This window comes from Artemia franciscana, chromosome 1 (genome assembly GCF_032884065.1).
Source record: "Artemia franciscana chromosome 1, ASM3288406v1, whole genome shotgun sequence".
Taxonomy (NCBI): Eukaryota; Metazoa; Arthropoda; class Branchiopoda; order Anostraca; family Artemiidae; genus Artemia; species Artemia franciscana.
This window is the reverse complement of record NC_088863.1, coordinates 60,313,868-60,334,927: the sequence shown is the minus strand read 5'-3', so window position 1 is coordinate 60,334,927 and position 21,060 is coordinate 60,313,868. Positions and strand designations below refer to the sequence as shown.

The 21,060-nt window shown below is 34.7% G+C and overlaps 4 protein-coding genes and 1 non-coding gene across 5 annotated transcripts in view; 3 read left to right on the top strand and 2 right to left on the bottom strand.

The window, feature by feature from the left end:
- LOC136032275 (large ribosomal subunit protein mL66-like) overlaps window positions 1-21,060 on the bottom strand; it is a 414,576-nt gene that overhangs the window by 123,641 nt on the left and 269,875 nt on the right. The window lies entirely within an intron of this gene.
- Window positions 4,577-5,236, top strand: LOC136035790 (putative ankyrin repeat protein RF_0381). The gene has a single exon (XM_065717785.1). The coding sequence runs from the start codon at window positions 4,577-4,579 to the stop codon at window positions 5,234-5,236; it is 660 nt and encodes a 219-aa protein (XP_065573857.1).
- On the top strand, window positions 5,281-5,697 carry LOC136035720 (putative ankyrin repeat protein RF_0381). Its single transcript, XM_065717708.1, has one exon. The coding sequence runs from the start codon at window positions 5,281-5,283 to the stop codon at window positions 5,695-5,697; it is 417 nt and encodes a 138-aa protein (XP_065573780.1).
- LOC136035644 (putative ankyrin repeat protein RF_0381) lies at window positions 5,753-6,301 on the top strand. Its single transcript, XM_065717589.1, has one exon. It carries the CDS (start codon window positions 5,753-5,755, stop codon window positions 6,299-6,301), a length of 549 nt encoding a protein of 182 aa, XP_065573661.1.
- Trnam-cau (transfer RNA methionine (anticodon CAU)) lies at window positions 12,482-12,553 on the bottom strand. Its single transcript has one exon. It is a non-coding gene; the product is annotated as a tRNA-Met (tRNA).

The following is a 21,060-nucleotide window of genomic DNA, read 5'->3' as shown; positions in this document are numbered from 1 at the left end:
AGAGGGACACAACTACAATGGCGCGTAACTAATATGGCGCGTAACGACTTACGCGCGCAGGGGGGGCTTGAGGGGGCGCAAAGCGCCCCCACCAACTAGGTGTTGGGGTGGCGTGAAGCGCCACCCAACAGCTAGTCTATATATATATATATATATATAAAAGCTAGCTGTTGAGGTGGCGCCATCCAAACACCTAGTTGGTGGGGGCGCTTCGCCCCCCCCCCCAAGCCCCCCCCCAAGCCCCCCCCCCCGCGCCTGTAAGTCGTTACGCGCCATATTAGTTACGTGCCGTTGTAGTTGTGTCCTTGTGTCCCACCTTTGAATATAGATAGGTATATATATATATATATATATATATATATATATATATATATATATGTTTTTAACTACGTAAAACTTGCGAATATACAACATTCTTCGATGTCCCATTGTCTGTGCATATAAATAAATCGTCAGGTTTACTGACTCTTGAACATGCAACATATAACTGTCCATGGGAAAAACAATCCCTATTCAGATCTATACCTCATTATTCTAATGATTGCCCTTGAGCTTTGTTGATGGTGATTGCTAATCGAACATTCCCTGTGTCGCCGTGGTCATTTATATATCCCCCGGTCCCCCCCGGCGTCCCCGTGTTAGTTGCGTCCCTGTGTCCGGTCGTCATTTATATTCCATGTGTCCCGGTCGTCATTTGTGTCCCGGTGTCCCAGTCTGTAATTTCTCTTTGAGTGTCCCGGTCGTCATTAATATTCCCTGTGTCCCGGTCGTCATTTGTGTCCTGTTGTCCCGGTCTGTATATGCATTCGTTTTTGAATTTGTCTTTTTTTTTTGTTTGTAGTTTTTACCTTATTTTTAGTTTTTTTTTAGTTATACCTCATGATTCTAATGATTGCCCTTGAGCTTTGTTGGTGGTGATTGCTAATCGAACATTCCATGTTTCCCCGTCGTCATTTACATATCCCCCTGTGCCCCCCGGCGTCCCCGTTGTAGTTGTGTCCCGGTTGTCATTTATATTCCCTGTGTCCCGGTCGTCATTTGTGTCCCGGTGTCCCAGTCTGTATATACATTCGTTTTTGAATTGGTATATGATGAAATAAATTTTGTGTTTTTCCCCTTTTTTTCTGTTTAGTTTTTTTTGGTTTTTACCTTGTTTTTTAGTTTTATTAGTTTTTTTCTTTTTCTTTTTAGTATTTTTTTGTAGTTTTTACCTTTTTAGTTTTTTTTTTTTTTTTTTAGTTTTGTTTTTCTCCTTTATTTTCAGTTTTTTTTCTATTTTTTTTCTTTTTAGTTTTTTAGCTTCTTTAGTTTTTTTTTATTAGTTTTTAGGTTTTTTTCTTTTTATTTTTTTTGTAGTTTTTACTTTTTTTTAGTTTTTTTTTTGGCTTGAATACATTCGTTTCTGATTGGTATATGACACCAACTAGGTGTTGGGGTGGCGCGAAGCGCCATCCCAACAGCTAGTAAAAAATAAAATATACAATTTTTTTATTATAGAATGACAACATAATAGCGAAATAGCCTATTAATAGCTGTTATTTCTGCCTTCCAAAATCAGGTGGGCACGTTAGAATTTAGAAACCAGGCAATGCCCTTTATCAGAAGAAATTCCAGGCCAAATATTTTGAAAGCCTATTAACTAAAATAGAGAAATATATTTATATTCCAATAAAATATATTTAAAATATATTTTATATTCCAATAAAAAGTGGAAGTTGGCAACTTTATCACCACCCATGAGAAAAAATAGTGCAGACTTGCCAAAACTAGAATTTTGATATCAATAGATACATCAAAAGAATTGGATTTTATGCTGATTTTAGATATATAAGTTTCATCAAGTTTAATAAAAGCCATCAATAGCTAGGAGCCTGCAAATATTTGTCTTATTTTGGAAAAAAAGGGTGAAACAATACTTAATTGTCATAGAACCTTAATTTTAAGACAGAAGGAGAAAAGGAAGACTGTTCTCCTACATTAGTAATTAATATAGATCAGTACTTGAATGAGGCCTTAACCCTACTTATCCATACAATTACATAGGTCAAATAGCATAGCCATACACATTCAACCATAAAGAATAATTCATGGGCAAGCACTTGTGTCGTAAGTAAGTATAAGTCGTCATTTACCAAATAATAACAACAGGCCATATTACAGGAATACTTGAAATAGGAATATTGATATATGTTAGGTCCACAACTATAATAATAAGACGATTACCACCAATCACCCTATCAGAGCTAAAATAAAAATTCCAGTACCTATGGTTTACCCAAGATAATGAAAACTCCACACTCTGAAAATTTACTGAATTCATTCTCTTCCTCGAAGCAGTGGAGGATCCAGGGGGCAACCTTCCCTTGACATAGCGGTGGATTTGTGGTTGGGACCGCTTGCTCTGGTTTGGGTTGGGACGAAAGTTATTTTTTTAATTTGGTTTTAAAGGTTTAAATTTTATCAAATTTTTAATTATTAACTCTTTCTTTTTGCAATAATTTGAAAAAGAGTTTCAGTTACCAATGTGACAGCCAAGAATGTTGTATATTCGCAAGTTTTACGTAGTTAAAAATATATATATACTAGCCGTTGGGGTGGCGCTTCGCGCCACCCCAACACCTAGTTGGTGGGGCGCTTCGCGCCCCCCCAAGCCCCCCCGCGCGCGTAAGTCGTTACGCGCCATATTAGTTACGCGCCATTGTAGCTGTGTCCCTGTGTCCCACCTGTGAATAGAGATAGATATAAATATATATTTTTAACTACGTAAAACATGCGAATGTGCAACATTCTGTGCATATAAATAGCATTTATATTCCCTGTGTCCCGGTCGTCATTTGTGTCCTGGTGTCCCAGTTTGTATTTTCTCCTTGAGTGTCCCGGTCGTCATTTATATTCCCTCTGTCCCAGTGTCCCGGTCGTCATTTGTGTCCCGGTGTCCCGGTCTGTAATTTCTATTCAAACAATCCCTGTGTCTCGGTCGTCAATTATATATCCCGCCTATGCCCCCGGCGTCTCCGTTGTAGTTGTTTCCCTGCCTCCCGGTCGTCATTTATATTCCCGGTCGTGATTTGTGTCCGGGTGTCCCAGTCTGTAATTTTTCTTTGAGGTTCCTGGTCGTCATTTATATTCCCTCTGTGTCGGTCGTCATTTGTGTCCCGGTCTGTAATTTATCTTTGAGTGTTTTTTCTTTTTAGTTTTTTTTAGTTTTTTACATTTTTTCAGTTTTTTTTCTTCTTTATTTTTCAGCGTCACTATGAAGTACATATCGCCGAACCTTTGTTTTTTAACTTAAATCTGGTAGGCATTGATGACCTTAGCCAAGTCAAAATCCCAAACCCAATCATCATCGCTATCATTTTCAGTTTTGATATGTTTTGACTCTCGCTTTCCAGGTGGATTTTCATCTAACTGCGCGGTTTTGCGTTATTTAGCCGCAAGCCTGTTTTCTTGCTGTTCTTGTGATTCCTCGGCACGCTTTCTTTTCTTACTTTCTCTATCAGCTGCAAGCCTGTTTTCTTGCTGTTCTTGTGATTCCTCGGCACGATTTCTTTTCTTACTTTCTCTATCAGCAGCAAGTTTTTTGGCATAGACTCTTTGAACAGCTTCCTCGGCTGTTGCCATTGTAGGTTCTTCAGTCATTTTACAATTAAACATTTTTCCGTGAACGCATGTCTTAAATACCATTAATGACGTCACCGTCATAGCAAAAATGACGACAACTAACTTCATGACGTCAGTCGACACAGAAACATGACGTCACCTGACACACAGACAGACAACTTATTTTTATATATATATATGTATATATATATATATATATATATATATATATATATATATATATATATATATATATATATATATATATATATATATATATTCACAGGTGGGGCACAGGGACGCAACTACAATGGCGCGTAACGACTTACACGCGCGGGGGGCTTTGGGGGGGCGCGAAGCGCCACCCCAACAGCTAGTTTTATATAAAAAATTATAATCGGTTGTCTCACTGAGTCGAGTCTCATATTACGCACAGTTAGCTACACGAATTGTTTGGAAAATTATTCCCCAAAGGCAAAGCTATTGGACCTTTCAACTATTCTGAGTCATATAACCATTTAAAAATTGTAATCGGGTGTCTCACCGAGGCGAGTCTTATCTTACTTACAGTTAGTCATACAAACTGTTTTTAACGTTATTCGACATAGGGAAAGTTATTGGACCTTTCAACTATTCTATATAGCTTATATAGTCTATATAGCCGTCTAAAAATTATAGTCGGGTGTCTCACTGAGCCGAGTCTCATCTTGCGCACAGTTAGCTATAAAAACTGGTTGGAATGTTACTCCCCAAAGGCAAAGTCATTGGACCTTTCAACTATTCTGAGTTTTATAGCCGTCTAAAAATTGTAATTGGTCTGTGGATGAATGCTTTCTGTATGATGTAATAATGTGGTTAATACATTATCCGCAGATAGAATGACGTAACTCTCATTTAAAATCATTTAGGATGGCATCATAGAAGTTTAAAACACATGGCCTCATCTTCCCTATATATTTTAGATCCATTTGTAGAAATGCAAACAGTGTTTGTATACGTTTTTAAGTCACAGAAAGAGAACAACAGAAAAATGCCAGTTAACAGACTTTCAAAAGTATCAAACTTGAAAAATACCTTATTAAAAGAGATGAAAAAAGAAGATACGAAATTGGAAATTCTGCAAATGCTGCTACACAATGGGGCAGACCCGAATCTGAAAGATAATGAGGAAAAAACCGCTTTGCATTATGCTGCTAAAAAAGGTACACTGGATATATGTCAGCTGCTGTTGAGCTATGGAGCCGACCCAAATATAAAAGGTGGCCCACTCAAAGAGACAGCTTTGCACTATGCTGCTAAAATGAGCAGACTGGATGTTTGTGAACTGCTGTTGAGAAATCGAGCCAACCCAGATATAAAAAGTGACAGGTACGGGATGACAGCCTTGCATTATGCTGCTGAAGAAGGAGCACTGAATATTTGTAAGCTGCTGTTGAGCAATGGAGCCGACCTAAATATAAGAGATGGCTCTTTTAGCGAGACAGCTTTGCATCATGCTGCTAGAATGAGCAGACTGGATGTTTGTCAACTGCTGCTAAGGAATCGAGCCGACCCAGACACAAAAGGCGACGAGAACAAACAGCCTTGCATTATGCTGCTGAAAAAGAAACACTGGATATCTGCCAGCTGCTGTTGAGCAAAGGAGCCGACCCAAATATAAAAGGCGGCCGGTATGACGAGATGGCTTTGAGCATTGCTGTTAGAAAAGGAGCAATGAAAATTTTTCAGCTACTATTGAGCAATGGAGCCAACCCAAATTTGAAAAACGGCTCGTGTAACGAAACAGTCTTGCATTATGTGCCTGATTTAGGCGCACTGAATATTTGTCAGCTGCTGTTAAGCAATGGAGCTGACCCAAATATAAAAGGCGGCCCGTATAAAAAAACAGCCTTGCATTATGCAACTGCAAAAGGCGCACTGAATATTTGTCAGCTGCTGTTGAGCAACGGAGCTGACCCAGATATAAAAGACGACTTTTACAAAGAGACAGCTTTACATTGTGCTTCAGGAATGGGAAGACTGGATATCAGCCTTGCATTATGCAACTGCAAAAGGCGCACTGAATATTTGTCAGCTGCTGTTGAGCAACGGAGCTGACCCAGATATAAAAGACGACTTTTACAAAGAGACAGCTTTACATTGTGCTTCAGCAATGGGAAGACTGGATATCTGCAAACTCCTGTTGAGCAATGGGGCAGACCCAAACATAGAATGTATCCCGCAAAGCAGGATAGCTTTGTATAATCGAATTCGAGAGTTTACTTACTCCTCGACAGCTTTGTATTATGCCACCAGGATGGGCAGACTGGATGTCTGTCAACTGCTGTTGATCAATGGAGCCTACCCAAACACAAAATGCGGCTACCTCTACAAAAATGAGACAACTTTGCATTATGCAGTTCAAAATAGCAAACTGGATATTTGTCAGCTGTTGCTAAGGTATGGCGCCGACCCAAATATAAAAAGCGGCATCTACTACGAGACGGCCTTGCATTATGCTGCTGAAAAAAACACACTTGGTATTTGTCAGCTGCTTTTGAGCAATGAAGCCAACCCAAATATAAAAAGTGGCTCTCTAAACGAGACACCTTTGCACTCTGCTGTTAGAATGGGAAAACTGGATATTTGTCAGCTACTGTTAATCAATGGAGCCGACCCAAATATTGAAGTTGACAGGCAAAAGAAAACAGCCTTGCATTAAGCTGCTGAAAAAGGCACACCTGATATTTGTCATCTGCTGCTAAGTAATGGACCCAACCCAAAGGTAATAGGGGGTGTCAAGACACTATGGAGAATAGTCTTCAATGACTCTGACGGTTCACTGAAATCATTGCGCCGGGATGTTGTTAGGGAGTATTTATATTATGATCATATAACCAACAAATTTCAAAGTATAAACATGCCAGAAACTTTGAGACAATACATAATTAAATGTGCTCGTGTAACCGAACCACCGTGTAACCAACGGTCAACTGAATCCCATTTAGTGAGACCTTCCTGCAACTCAACCCCCGTTCAACTCAAGCCCATTTAACTAAACCACTGTGTAATTGAACCACCATGACACTCAACCCTCGTTCAACTCAACCGCCGTGCAACTCAACCATCGTGCAACTGAATCACCATCCAACTAACCCGCCTAGCAACTAAACCATCTTGAAACTGAACCCTTGTGTAACTGACTCATTGTGAAACTGAACCACTGAACTCAGTTTTTTAGTATTCTAAACGTTTTAAACACGTATTTAAATTGTGTATTTAAAAAGGCATCCGGGTTGTCCGTGCCCAAAAGATATAGGAACTAATTAAAAGTTAAATAGCTAAGTTCATGGATGTAAAATAATCATTAATGACTTTATAAAAAAATATATTCCCTTCACTGTGCTGACTGCAGAGATGACTGGAACAGTCACATCCACAGAATTTTACTTCTTAGGGAATCCCAGCTTCGTCAGCAGTGGTTACAGCCTAGGGTATAAGCCTAGAGAAGGAAACGTGTTAAGAAAACAGTTCATAATACGCAGAATAGCTGTAGCTAATACATTTTGCATGGATTTCCCTACACTTTACCACTTAACCCCCTCCACCTAAAGTGCACCTGTAAAGTCCAAATTATTTATTTTTCAATGCATTCTGTCACCCATCACTTGTTTTTTCGGTTCTTCTTTCTCACAGTTGATGAGTATGGAACAAGAGAGCCGCATTTTGAGAATAGATGTGAAATATATAATTTCGTACACATTATTGGGGGGGGGGGGTAAAATATAGCAGGGCTCCATGCAAAATCTGTTAGATACAATTAATTTGCTTATTTTGAATTGTTTTCTAAACATATTTCCTTCTCTATAGGTCCTTCTCTTGGTATTTACCTAGCTAAATATAAGGTTAACCACGTGTAATTTAAAGGTGATTCAAGAATGATAACTATTCATTAGGACTATATTAAAAGCAAAAGTTTTTCGTATTACAAGTTTTGAAGTATTTTGGAAAGCTACTTTGCAGAGCCTTATCCAGGATTCGTGTCACACGAATACTCTCAAGTTTCACACAGATCTCTCCCCTCTAAGCGTTTCCAAGATTGCTGTTTCGCCCCTCAACCCAAAGTGTTTTCCAAGATTCCCAGTTTCTAAGATTTCCAAATCCCCCTCTTACCCCTCCCCAATTTCCCGGATCCGATCCGAATGGAAAGTAAATCATCTAAGACATAAAATATTTCTATATATCAAGTTTTATTAAGATCCGATCCCCCATTCATAAAATACATATACCTCGATTTTCACGGTCCCCCCTCCTGATTGCCGAATCGGGAAACGACTGTTATCAAGTGAGTATGTGTAGGTCTCTGACAATCCTACCAATTTTCATCGTCCTAGCACGTCCAGAAGCACCGAACACAACAAAATACTGCCCCCCCAACTCCACCAAAGACACCAGGCTATTTCAATCACGTATCTAGGACTTGTGCTTATTCTTTCCACCAAGTTTCATGTCGATCATTCCACTCCAAACGTTTTCCAAGATTTCCGGTTTCCCCCTCCAACTACCCAAATGTCACCAGATCCGGTCAGGATTTAAAATAAGAGCTCTGAGAGACGAGGTCCTTCTAAATATCAAATTTTCTTAATATTTGATTACCGGTTCGCAAGTTGAAACTATGCCATTTTTCTAAGTTTTCCGAATTACAAGTCCTTCCAACCCCCACCCCCAGATGGTCAAGTCAGAGAAAAGACTATTTCTAATTTAATTTGGTATGGTTTTTATACATCTGCCAACTATCATCTTCATAGTTTATCCGAAATCGCCCGAACTAGCAAAACCGGGACCGACCGACAGAAATCGCGATCGCTGTTTGTCACTTGGTAAATACCGAGTGCCATAAAAAAAGCAGCATAAAAAAAAAATAAAAAAATAAATCAGTGCTAGCCATGTTAAAAGGGATTTTGTTTTGGTTGTGGGAGACTGTAAGTTTCCTTGATAGGATTCTTAAAAATGGCAGTTAATAAAATTTTATTTTGTTCCAAAACCATTTTCGAGAAAAGACTATTTCTGGAAAATGGTCAACACCGAAAATGGTCGTCGATAACGACCATTTTCGGCTAACTAATAGCCAATAATTATAAAACAAAATAAAAAATTTAAAAATAAAAAACAAAGTACTTTTCAAAGTAGTATTTTAATATTAAGATAAATCGAAATAATATTTACCATTTCTGAACAAAGTATAAATGATATTTTTATCACTAGAAAGTTCTTTATAAGCGCATTTTAAACATCTTAGTTACTATGCATTGCGGTTCACTCAGTACTAGGTTGCAGCTATGGCTGCAACCGTGGTAATTATACCAGAAATTTTTCACCTGAAAATGGAGGAATTGCGGCTGATTTAGCTGTGAAGCACAAAAATTTAAGTATTAATATAAATAGGTTTCATTAAGTGTTTTTCAACGCCAGTCAATAATTGCCATTGGCTATTGGTAAGGCTATTGAATGGTGATTTAGTTAATTTTTCTCCTCGAGATTTTTCAAGCTGCACATGATGGTTTAAGCCGTTCTTAGGATAGAGAAAAAAATTATTCCTAGAAGGATAAATTTGAGAAGCAAATATTCATCATAAAAGATCAAAAGTTAACATTTTTCTCTCATACTTTCTCTCGGTCTCAATCTATCTCCTATTCCTTTCTCTATCCCTCTGCCTCTTATTATATCTCTGATTATAAGTGTGTTTCGAGTTATTCCTTCTATTACAGTTTATGTCATTTTAGTATTTTATTTAAAAAAAAAAACATGTTTTTTCAACTGAAAGAAGGAGCAACATTAAAACTTAAGACGAACAAAAATTATTACATATATGAGGGGTTGTCAATACCTCGCTTTTTATGGTAAAACTCGAATTCGAGTGGAACGGAGGTGTCGGTGGAGGAGAATTTTTGGAAATGGGAAGAGTCATTTGAGGGAGGAGTGATATCAGGAAACACTAAAAAATTAAACATATTGTATAAAAAATGTGCATTAACACCGCTATAAAGATTACCAAGTAACGCCATGAAGTTTCACTTTTGACCTCTACGTCGCTAGGAAAAATACTAGTACTATTTTACTATTACAATAATAAATAATTGCATAAGTTGATGATAAACTACAACACAAAGAAAAAACAAAGTTGGTGTAGGCAAAAGTAGGAAAGAAAGAATTTATGTTTGCCTAATGATAAAAATGTACTGTGGCAAAGGGGCTATTTTATCTTTGTTACCCACCTGCTGGTCAGTGTTTTTTATTCTAATGAAAGCCAAACTTAGTTTTACTTTCACTGAAAGTAAAAAGGATGAAGTCCATTACCTATCGTAGACATCTTAAGCAACTTTCATGCACAAAAGATATCTAAATTATACTGCTGACTACGTTAAAGAGTCGAGTAAATAACCCATTTATATTACTAAACCAAAGATAGGACTGAGACAGCTGGGATCAAGAATGTCGTGTCTGCCCTTTGTTGTAAAAAACGACTAGCAATGCTGTTGCTCGAGAGAGGCCTTTAGAATTTGAACAACACACCACTTTAGAATGGAACAGTTGTATGATATCTTTTATATATATATAAATAAGTTGTCTGTCTGTCTGTCTGTCGAGTGACGTCATGTTTGTGTGTCGACTGACGTCATGTTTGTCGACTGACGTCATTATAAGGATTGAGTTGTATGTCGTCATGAAGTTGTTGTCATTTCGTAAGATTACGAAATACTTATTACTTAAGATTGTAGATTGTATCAGATTAACGACGCTTCTTGACTACTAAGGTCCCTGCGTCGGCCCTGCAGTGCATTGCTGCAGCATGATTCGATTATTACTTAAGATACTTTTAATGTACTTGTTTTTCAAATACTTCACCTTTGACGAGAAAATTTTGTGTGTGTGTGCTTTAGCAATGTACAGGAAAACATCTCTTTTAGATTTAGAGCAAACTCAGATATAGCTTTTGTGTGTGTGTGCTTTGGCAATGTACAAGAAAACATTACCCTTTAGATTTAGAGAAAACTCAGGTATAGCTCCATGCCCTATTTTTGGATATGTTTTTGGTATTTGGTATTTTGACAAAAAAATTATTGAACATTCAAGTATGTAACTCTAATCACATGTTTCCATGTTTATTTTCTCCCTTTCTGTATCAATAAATTCAAACTGACAAAATTACCTAATTTTACAAATTTTAAAAAATTAGCAGCTAGTGGTTTCGATCCACCAACCTCTGAGTTATGGGCCCAGCGCGCTTCCGCTGCGCCAAGCTGCTGTTAGTGTAAGAATTTTTCAAACAAGTGATTTTATTACAAGAGAAAATTTTATCCACAGACCCTAGGCCCTAGATTTTTGGAGTAAGAATCAGACTTTAGGGGTAAATTTCTATCTTAGGGGCTTCTTGCTATTCTGGAAGTAGTTTTGTTAAGCGAATGAAAAAGAATACGCCTATAATCGGGCAAATATGTTAATAAAACAATTATTACCTTAGAATATGCAGAATAATTGTAGTTATCACATTCTGACTGTACTTCCATTGTAATTTACTCTCATCTCCCAGTGTGCAAATGTATAGTCAAATTGCATATTTCCCATCCATTTTGCCAATTCACATTTGTTTCAACCCGTGGACTCGTAAATTGAATCAACACTGACTACTACTACTACTACTACCAAGGTACTTATCGGTTATGTAATAAGTACTCGAAAAGTGAAGTTTGGTTAATGCTAATTAAATATGAAATTTTTTATTTATGATTTATAGGATTTACTCCTGTTTCATATCACCGATCAGATTTTTTTTTAAAACTCTGCTGACTAAGCTATGTATTCTAACACCCCCTCCCCTTATTTTATAATTTATTGTGAAAATGTTATGGGACTTAACCCACGCAAGCGTGTTCTTTTTTTAATATTGTCTCAAAATGAATAATCTTTCGAAGCCTCAATGGCTCAGTCGGTTGAGCTTGTTTTGTAATTTTGGCATCATGATTTCGAGCCTAAAATAAAGTAAATGATGATTTATTTTGCAGTTAACTAGAATTTATTCTTAATTATTAAGCATGGTTAAGTTGCCTATACATGTTAGTATGGGCAATATTTCATTCTTTATTATAACATTAAATCACACGTCGGGTAGTTATAACCTAACAAAAAATAAAAATAATTTTAAACTTTTCCGGTACTTTTCTAGTTTCAATTAAAAAACCAAATTATTGCTTAGACGCCATAAATAGATTTGTAATTTACATAATAACTTCAGCGATCCTGAACTGAGAACTAAAATAAAATAAAATTATCTTGTCAATATATAAACGTGCATGGATATTGCATTCACCTATTACGTCATATATGGTTACAACCAGTGCTGTCACTTACTTGAAGTAATTCTACTTGAAGTACTACTTAAGTAAAATTTTCCATTACTTGTACTTATACTTAAGTAAAATCTCTACGGTGTACTTATTACTTGATACTTAAGAAAGATTACGAAATACTTATTACTTAAGATACTTTTAATGTACTTGTTTTTCAAATACTTCACCTTTGACAAGAAAATTTTGTTTGTGTGTGCTTTGGCAATGTACAGGAAAACATCACTTTTAGATTTAGAGCAAATTCAGATATAGCTTTTGTGTTTGTGTGCTTTGGCAATGTACAAGAAAACATTACACTTTAGATTTAGAGTAAACTCAGGTATAGCTCCATGCCCTATTTCTGGATATGTTTTTGGTATTTGGTATTTTGACAAAAAAATTATTGAACATTCCAGTATGTAATTCTAATAACATGTTTCCATGTTTATTTTCTCCCTTTCTGTATCAATAAATTCAAACTGACGAAATTACCTAATTTTACAAATTTTAAAAATTAGCAGCTAGTGGTTTCGATCCACCGACCTCTGGGTTATGGGCCCAGCGCGCTTCCGCTGCGCCAAGCTGCTGATAGTGTAAGAGTTTTTCAAACAAGTGATGTTATTACAAGAGAAAATTTTACCACAGACCCTAGGCCCTAGATTTTTGGAGTAAGAATCAGACTTTAGGGGTAAATTTCTATCTTAGGGGTTTCTTGCTATTCTGGAAGTAGTTTTGTTAAGTGAATGAAAAAGAATACGCCTATAATCGGGCAAATATGTTAATGAAACAATTATTACCTTAGAATATGCAGAATAATTGTATTTATCACATTCTGACTGTACTTCCATTGTAATTTCCTCTCACCTCCCAGTGTGCAAATGTATAGTCAAGTTGCATATTTCCCATCCATTTTGCCAATACACATTTGTTTCAACCCGAGGACTCGTAAATTGAATCATCACTGACTACTACTACTACCAAGGTACTTATCGGTTATGCAATAAGTACTCGAAAAGTGAAGTTTGGTTAATGCTAATTAAATATGAAATTTTTTATTTATGATTTATAGGATTTACTCCTGTTTCATATCGCCGATCAGATTTTTTCTTAAAACTCTGCTGACTAAGCTATGTACTCTAGCACCCCTCCCCTTATTTTATAATTTATTGTGAAAATGTTATGGGACTTCACCCACGCAAGCGTGTTCTTTTTTTAATATTGTCTCAAAATGAATAATCTTTCGATGCCTCGATGGCTCAGTCGGTTGAGCTTGTTTTGTAATTTTGGCATCATGATTTCGAGCCTAAAATAAAGTAAATGATGATTTATTAACTAGTTAACTAGAATTTATTCTTAATTATTGAGCATGGTTAGGTTGCCTATACATGTTAGTATAGGCAATATTTCGTTCTTTATTATAACATTAAACCACACGTCGGGTAGTTATAACCTAACAAAAAATAAAACTAATTTTAAACTTTTCCGGTACTTTTCTAGTTTCAATTAAAAAACCAAATTATTGCATAGACGCGATGAATAGTTTTTGTAATTTACATAGTAACTTCAGCGATCCTGAACTGAGAACTAAAATAAAATAAAATTATCTTGTCAATATATAAACGTGCATAGATATTGCATTCACCTATTACGTCATATATGGCTACAACCAGTGCTGTCACTTACTTGAAGTACTTCTACTTGAAGTACTACTTAAGTAAAATTTTCCATTACTTGTACTTATACTTAAGTAAACTTTTAATGCACTTGTTTTTCAAACACTTCACCTTTGACAAGAAAATTTTGTGTGTGTGTGTGCTTTGGCAATGTACAGGAAAACATCACTTTTAGATTTAGAGCAAACTCAGATATAGCTTTTGTGTGTGTGTGTGCTTTGGCAATGTACAAGAATACATTGCCCTTTAGATTTAGAGTAAACTCAGGTATAGCTCCATGCCCTATTTCTGGATATGTTTTTGGTATTTGGTATTTTGACAAAAAAATTATTGAACGTTCCAGTATATAATTCTAATCACATGTTTCGATGTTTATTTTTTCCCTTTTTGTATCAATAAATTCAAACTGACAAAATTACCTAATTTTACAAATTTTAAAAAATTAGCAGCTAGTGGTTTCAATCCACCGACCTCTGGGTTATGGGCCCAGCGCTGTTCCGCTGCTCCAAGCTGCTGTTAATATAAGAATTTTTCAAACAAGTGATGTTATTACAAGAGAAAATTTTACCACAGACCCTAGGCCCTAGATTTTTGGAGTAAGAATCAGACTTTAGGGGTAATTTCTATCTTAGGGGCTTCTTGCTATTCTGGAAGTAGTTGTGTTAAGCGAATGAAAAAGAATACGCCTATAATCGGCCAAATATGTTAATAAAACAATTATTACCTTAGAATATGCAGAATAATTGTAGTTATCACATTCTGACTGTACTTCCATTGTAATTTCCTCTCACCTCCCAGTGTGCAAATGTATAGTCAAGTTGCATATTTCCCATCCATTTTGCCAATTCACATTTGTTTTAACCCGTGGACTCGTAAATTGAATCAACACTGACTACTACTACTACTACTACCAAGGTACTTATCGGTTATGTAATAAGTACTCGAAAAGTGAAGTTTGGTTAATGCTAATTAAATATGAAATTTTTTATTTATGATTTATAGGATTTACTCCTGTTTCATGTCACCGATCAGATTTTTTCTTAAAACTCTGCTGACTAAGCTATGTATTCTAACACCCCCTCCCGTTATTTTATAATTTATTGTGAAAATGTTATGGGACTTAAACAACGCAAGCGTGTTTTTTTTAATATTGTCTCAAAATGAATAATCTTTCGAAGCCTCAATGGCTGAGTCGGTTGAGCTTGTTTTGTAATTTTGGCATCATGATTTTGAGCCTAAAATAAAGCAAATGATGATTTATTTTGCAGTTAACTAGAATTAATTCTCAATTATTAAGCATGGTTAAGTTAATAAAATTATCTAATTTTGCTAATATTAAAAGTTTAGCAGCTAAATTAAAAATATAGCACCTAGTGGTTTCGATCCACCGACCTCCAAACTATGGGCCCAACACGCTTACGCTGCGCTAAGCTGCTGTTACCTTAACATGTTATCAAACAAGTGATGTTATTACAAGAGAAAATTTTACCAGGGACTTCAATTTTCAGTTTAATTTGTTCAATTAAACTGGTTCCTTCAAGCCTTACCCCTGCTTCAATAAAAATTCTTGTGTACATTCCAGTATGCAATTCTTAGCACTGTATTATGTTGAACAGGTATAATTTTCCATGCTTATTTTCTCCCTTTAATGTGTCAATAAATTCAAACTGACGAAATTATCTAATTTTGCTAATTTTAGAAATTTAGCAGCAAAATCAAAAATTTGGCAGGTTTCGATCCACCGACCTCTGGGCTTATGGAACCAGCACCCTTCCGGTGCTCCAAGCTGCTAAGTTACCATGTCATCAAACAAGTAATGTTGTTACAAGAAAAATTTAACCAAAGACTTCGATTGGGAACTCAGTTTAATTGGTTCAATTAAATTGCTTCCTTCAAGCCTTACCCCCTCTTCAATATAAATTCTTGTGTACATTCCGGTATGCAATTCTGAGCACTGTATATTGAGCAGGAATAATTTTCGATGTTTATTTTCTCACTTTCTGTATCAATAAATTCAAACTGACAAAATTATCTAATTTTGCTAATTTTAATAGTTTAACAGCTTAATTAAAAATTTAGCAGCTAGTGGTTTTTACCCACCCGCCTCCGGTTTATGGGCCCAGCGCGCTTCTGCTAAGCCAAGCTGCTGTTATGCTTGTTATCAAACAAGTTATTACAATAGAAAATTTCACCAACGGCTTCCATTATGAAATCAATTTAAATGGTTCTTTTAACTTGCTTCCATCAAGCCTTACCCTCGCTTCAGTATAAATTCTTGTGAACATTCCAGTATATAATTCTGATCACATGTTTCGATGTTTATTTTCTCCCTTTCTGTATCAACAAATTCAAACTGACAAAATTACCTAATTTTACAAATTTTAAAAAGTTAGCAGCTAGTGCTTTCGATCCACCGATATCTGGGTTATGAGCCCAGCGCGCTTCCGCTGCGCCAAGCTGCTGTTAGTGTAAGCATTTTTCAAACAAATGATGTTATTACAAGAGAAAATTTTACCACAGACCCTAGGCCCTAGATTTTTTTAGTAAGAATCTGACTTGAAGGGAAAATTTCTATCTTAGGGGCTTCTTGCTATTCTGGAAGTAGTTGTGTTAAGTGAATGAAAAAGGATAAGCCTATAATTGAGGAAATATGTTAATAAAACAATTATTACCTTAGAATATGCAGAATAATTGTAGTTATCACATTTTGACTGTACTTCCATTGTAATTTCCTCTCACCTCCCAATGTGCAAATGCATAGTCAAGTTACATATTTCCCATCCATTTTGCCAATTCACATTTGTTTCAATCCGTGGACTCGTAAATTGAATCAACACTGACTACTACCACTACTACCAAGGTACTTATCGGTTATGCAATAAGTACTCGAAAAGTGAAATTTGGTTAATGCTAATTAAATATGAAATTTTTTATTTAAAATGTATAGGATTTACTCCTGTTTCATATCACCAATCAGATTTTTTCTTAAAACTCTGCTGACTAAGCTATTTATTCTAAAACCCCCTCCCCTTATTTTATAATTTATTGTGAAAATGTTATGGGACTTTAGCCCCCGCAAGCGTGCTCTTTTTTAATATTGTTTCAAAATGAATAATCTTTCGAAGCCTCGATGGCTCAGTCGGTTGAGCTTGTTTTGTAATTTTGGCATCATGATTTCGAGCCTAAAATAAAGTAAATGATGATTTATTTTGCAGTTAACTAGAATTTATTCTTAATTATTAAGCATGGTTAAGTTGCCTATACATGTTAGTATAGGCAATAGTTCGTTCTTTATTATAACATTAAGCCACACGTCGGGTAGTTATAACCTAACAAAAAATAAAACTAATTTTAAACTTTTCCGGTACTTTTCTAGTTTCAATTAAAAATGCAAATTATTGCTTAGACGCCATAAATAGTTTTTGTAATTTACATAATAACTTCAACGATCCTGAACTGAGAACTAAAATAAAATAAAATTATCTTGTCAATATATAAACGTGAATAGATATTGCATTCACCTATTATGTCATATATGGTTCCAACCAGTGCTGTCACTTACTTGAAGTACTTCTACTTGAAGTACTACTTAAGTAAAATTTTCCATTATTTGTACTTATACTTAAGTAAAATCTCTACGGTGTACTTATTACTTAAGATACTTTTAATGTACTTGTTTTTCAAATACTTCACCTTTGAGTTACCAAGAAAAATTTAACCAAAGACTTCGATTAGAAACTTAGTTTAATTGGTTCAATTAAATTGCTTCCTTCAAGCCTTAACCCCTCTTCAATATAAATTCTTGTGTACATTCCAGTATGCAATTTTGAGCACTGTATTATATTGAGCAGGAATAATTTTCTATATATGGTTACAACCAGTGCTGTCACTTTCTTGAAGTACTTCTACTTGAAGTACTACTTGAGTAAAATTTTCGATTACTTGTACTTATACTTAAGTAAAATCTCTACGGTGTACTTAATACTTGATATTTAAGATTACGAAATACTTATTACTTAAGATACTTGTAATGTACTTGTTTTTCAAATACTTCACCTTTGACAAGAAAATTTTGTGTGTGTTTGCTTTGGCAATGTACAGGAAAACATCACTTTTAAATTTAGAGCAAACTCAGATATAGCTTTTGTTTCTGTGTGCTTTGGCAATGTACAAGAAAACATTATCCTTTAGATTTAGAGTAAACTCAGGTATAGCTCCATGCCCTATTTCTGGATATGTTTTTGGTATTTGGTATTTTGACAAAAAAATTATTGAGCATTCCAGTATGTAATTCTAATCACATGTTTCCATGTTTATTTTCTCCCTTTCTGTATCAATAAATTCAAACTGACAAAATTACCTAATTTTACAAATTTTAAAAAATTAGCAGCTAGTGGTTTCGATCCACCGACTTCTCGGTTATGGGCCCAGCACGCTTCCGCTGCGCCAAGCTGCTGTTAGTGTAAGAATTTTTCAAACAAGTGATGTGATTACAAGAGAAAATTTTACCACAGACCCTAGGCCCTAGATTTTTGGAGTAAGAATCAGACTTTAGGGGTAAATTTCTATCTTAGGGGCTTCTTGCTATTCTGGAAGTTGTTTTGTTAAGGGAATGAAAAAGAATACGCCTATAATCGGGCAAATATGTTAATAAAACAATTATTACCTTAGAATATGCAGAATAATTGTAGTTATCACATTCTGACTGTACTTCCATTGTAATTTCCTCTCGCCTCCCAGTGTGCAAATGTATAGTCAAGTTGCATATTTCCCATCCATTTTGCCAATTCACATTTGTTTCAACCCGTGGACTCGTAATTGAATCAACACTGACTACTACTACTACTACTACCAAGGTACTTATCGGTTATGTAATAAGTACTCGAAAAGTGAAGTTTGGTTAATGCTAATTAAATATGAAATTTTTTATTTATGACTTATAGGATTTACTCCTGTTTCATATCACCGATCAGATTTTTTCTTAAAACTCTGCTGACTAAGCTATGTATTCTAACACCCCCTCCCCTTATTTTATAATTTATTGTGAAAATGTTATGGGACTTAACCCACGCAAGCATGTTCTTTTTTTAATATTGTCTCAAAATGAATAATGTTTCGAAGCCTCAATGGCTCAGTCGGTTGAGCTTGTTTTGTAATTTTGGCATCATGATTTTGAGCCTAAAATAAAGCAAATGATTATTTATTTTGCAGTTAACTAGAATTAATTCTCAATTATTAAGCATGGTTAAGTTAATAAAATTATCTAATTTTGCTAATATTAAAAGTTTAGCAGCTAAATTAAAAATATAGCACCTAGTGGTTTCGATCCACCGACCTCCAAACTATGGGCCCAACACGCTTACGCTGCGCCAAGCTGCTGTTACCTTAACATGTTATCAAACAAGTGATGTTATTACAATAGAAAATTTTACCAGGGACTTCAATTTTCAGTTTAATTTGTTCAACTAAACTGGTTCCTTCAAGCCTTACCCCTGCTTCAATAAAAATTCTTGTGTACATTCCAGTATGCAATTCTTAGCACTGTATTATGTTGAGCAGGTATAATTTTCCATGCTTATTTTCTCCCTTTAATGTGTCAATAAATTCAAACTGACGAAATTATCTAATTTTGCTAATTTTAGAAATTCAGCAGCAAAATCAAAAATTTGGCGGTTTCCATCCACCGACCTCTGGGTTTATGGAACCAGCGCCCTTCCGCTGCTCCAAGCTGCTAAGTTACCATGTCATCAAACAAGTAATGTTGTTACAAGAAAAATTTAACCAAAGACTTCGATTAGGAACTCAGTTTAATTGGTTCAATTAAATTGCTTCCTTCAAGCCTTACCCCCTCTTCAATATAAATCCTTGTGTACATTCCAGTATGCAATTCTGAGCACTGTATTATATTGAGCAGGAATAATTTTCCATGTTAATTTTCTCACTTTCTGTATCAATAAATTCATACTGACAAAATTATCTAATTTTGCTAATTTTAATAGTTTAACAGATTAATTAAAAATTTAGTAGCTAGTGGTTTTCTGAGAGAAAAAGACACACATATCATGGTTAAAAAAATGACCTGAAACCCCGTAAAAAGAGTACTGCCAAATATTGTTGTTGAATTATTTTTTTTTGGTTCTTTTCTGTTTACAAATATAGCATTTAAGACTATGTTTTACAGTTTTGGTTCTAATTAGTACAACTCACTCTTTAGCTACCTTTTATTATGGCAAAATATTTAGCATATAAAAAATTAACAAGTTTATATATATATATATATATATATCTATATATATAAAAATAAGTTGTCTGTCTGTCTGTGGATGTGTGGATGGATGTGTCAGGTGACGTCACCTGAAAAAACTGGATTAGGTGACGTCAAAACTGAAAAAACTAAAAAAAGGCAAAAAGTACAAAAAAAACTAAAAACTAATAAAAAAAATAAAAAAGCTAAAAAACTAAAAAAACTATAAAGGTAAAAACCAATAAAAAACTAAAAAAAAAACTGAAAAACTAAAAAAAGGCAAAAACTACAAAAAAAAACTAAAAACTAATAAAAAAAGTAAAAAAGCTAAAAAACTAAAAAAACTAAAAAAACTAAAAAAAGGTAAAAAACTAAAAAAAATAAAAAATAAAAAAAAACTAAAAAAAAGGAAAAAACTGAAAAATAAGCTAAAATAAAGGTAAAAACCAATAAAAAACTAAAAAAAAAAGGAAAAAACTAATAAATGACGACACTCAAAGAGAAAGCGACCAGGACAAAAGGAATGTTCGATTAGCAATCAACAAAGCACCGGGACACAGGGAGTATAAATGACGACCAGGACATAAGTAAAAAAAAAAAACTATCTATATATATAAAAATAAGTTGTCTGTGGATCTGTGGATCGTGGATCAGGTGACGTCACCTGAAAAAACTGGATCAGGTGACGTCAAAACTGAAAAAACTAAAAAAAGGCAAAAACTACAAAAAAAACTAAAAACTAATAAAAAAAATAGAAAAGCTAAAAAACTAAAAAAACTAAAAAAAGGCAAAAACTACAAAAAAAACTAAAAACTAATAAAAAAGCTAAAAAACTAAAAAAACTAAAAAAAAGGCAAAAACTACAAAAAAACTAAAAACTAATAAAAAAAATAAAAAAGCTAAAAAACTAAAAAAACTAAAAAAACTAAAAAAAGGTAAAAAACTAAAAAAACTAAAAACTAAAAAAAAACTAAAAAAGGTAAAAACTAAAAGAACTAAAAAAGAAAAAAATAAATGACGACACTCAAAGAGAAAGCGACCAGGACAAAAGGAATGTTCGATTAGCAATCAACAAAGCACCGGGACACAGGGAGTATAAATGACGACCAGGACACAAGTAAAAAAAAAAATTAACAAAACTAAAAAGAAGGTAAAAACTACAAAAAAACTAAAAAGA

Coding starts and splice junctions, on each gene's coding strand:
- LOC136035720 (XM_065717708.1), top strand. CDS start 5,281: ATGGCTTTGAGCATTGCTGTTAGAAAAGGAGCAATGAAAATTTTTCAG.
- LOC136035790 (XM_065717785.1), top strand. CDS start 4,577: ATGCAAACAGTGTTTGTATACGTTTTTAAGTCACAGAAAGAGAACAAC.
- LOC136035644 (XM_065717589.1), top strand. CDS start 5,753: ATGGGAAGACTGGATATCTGCAAACTCCTGTTGAGCAATGGGGCAGAC.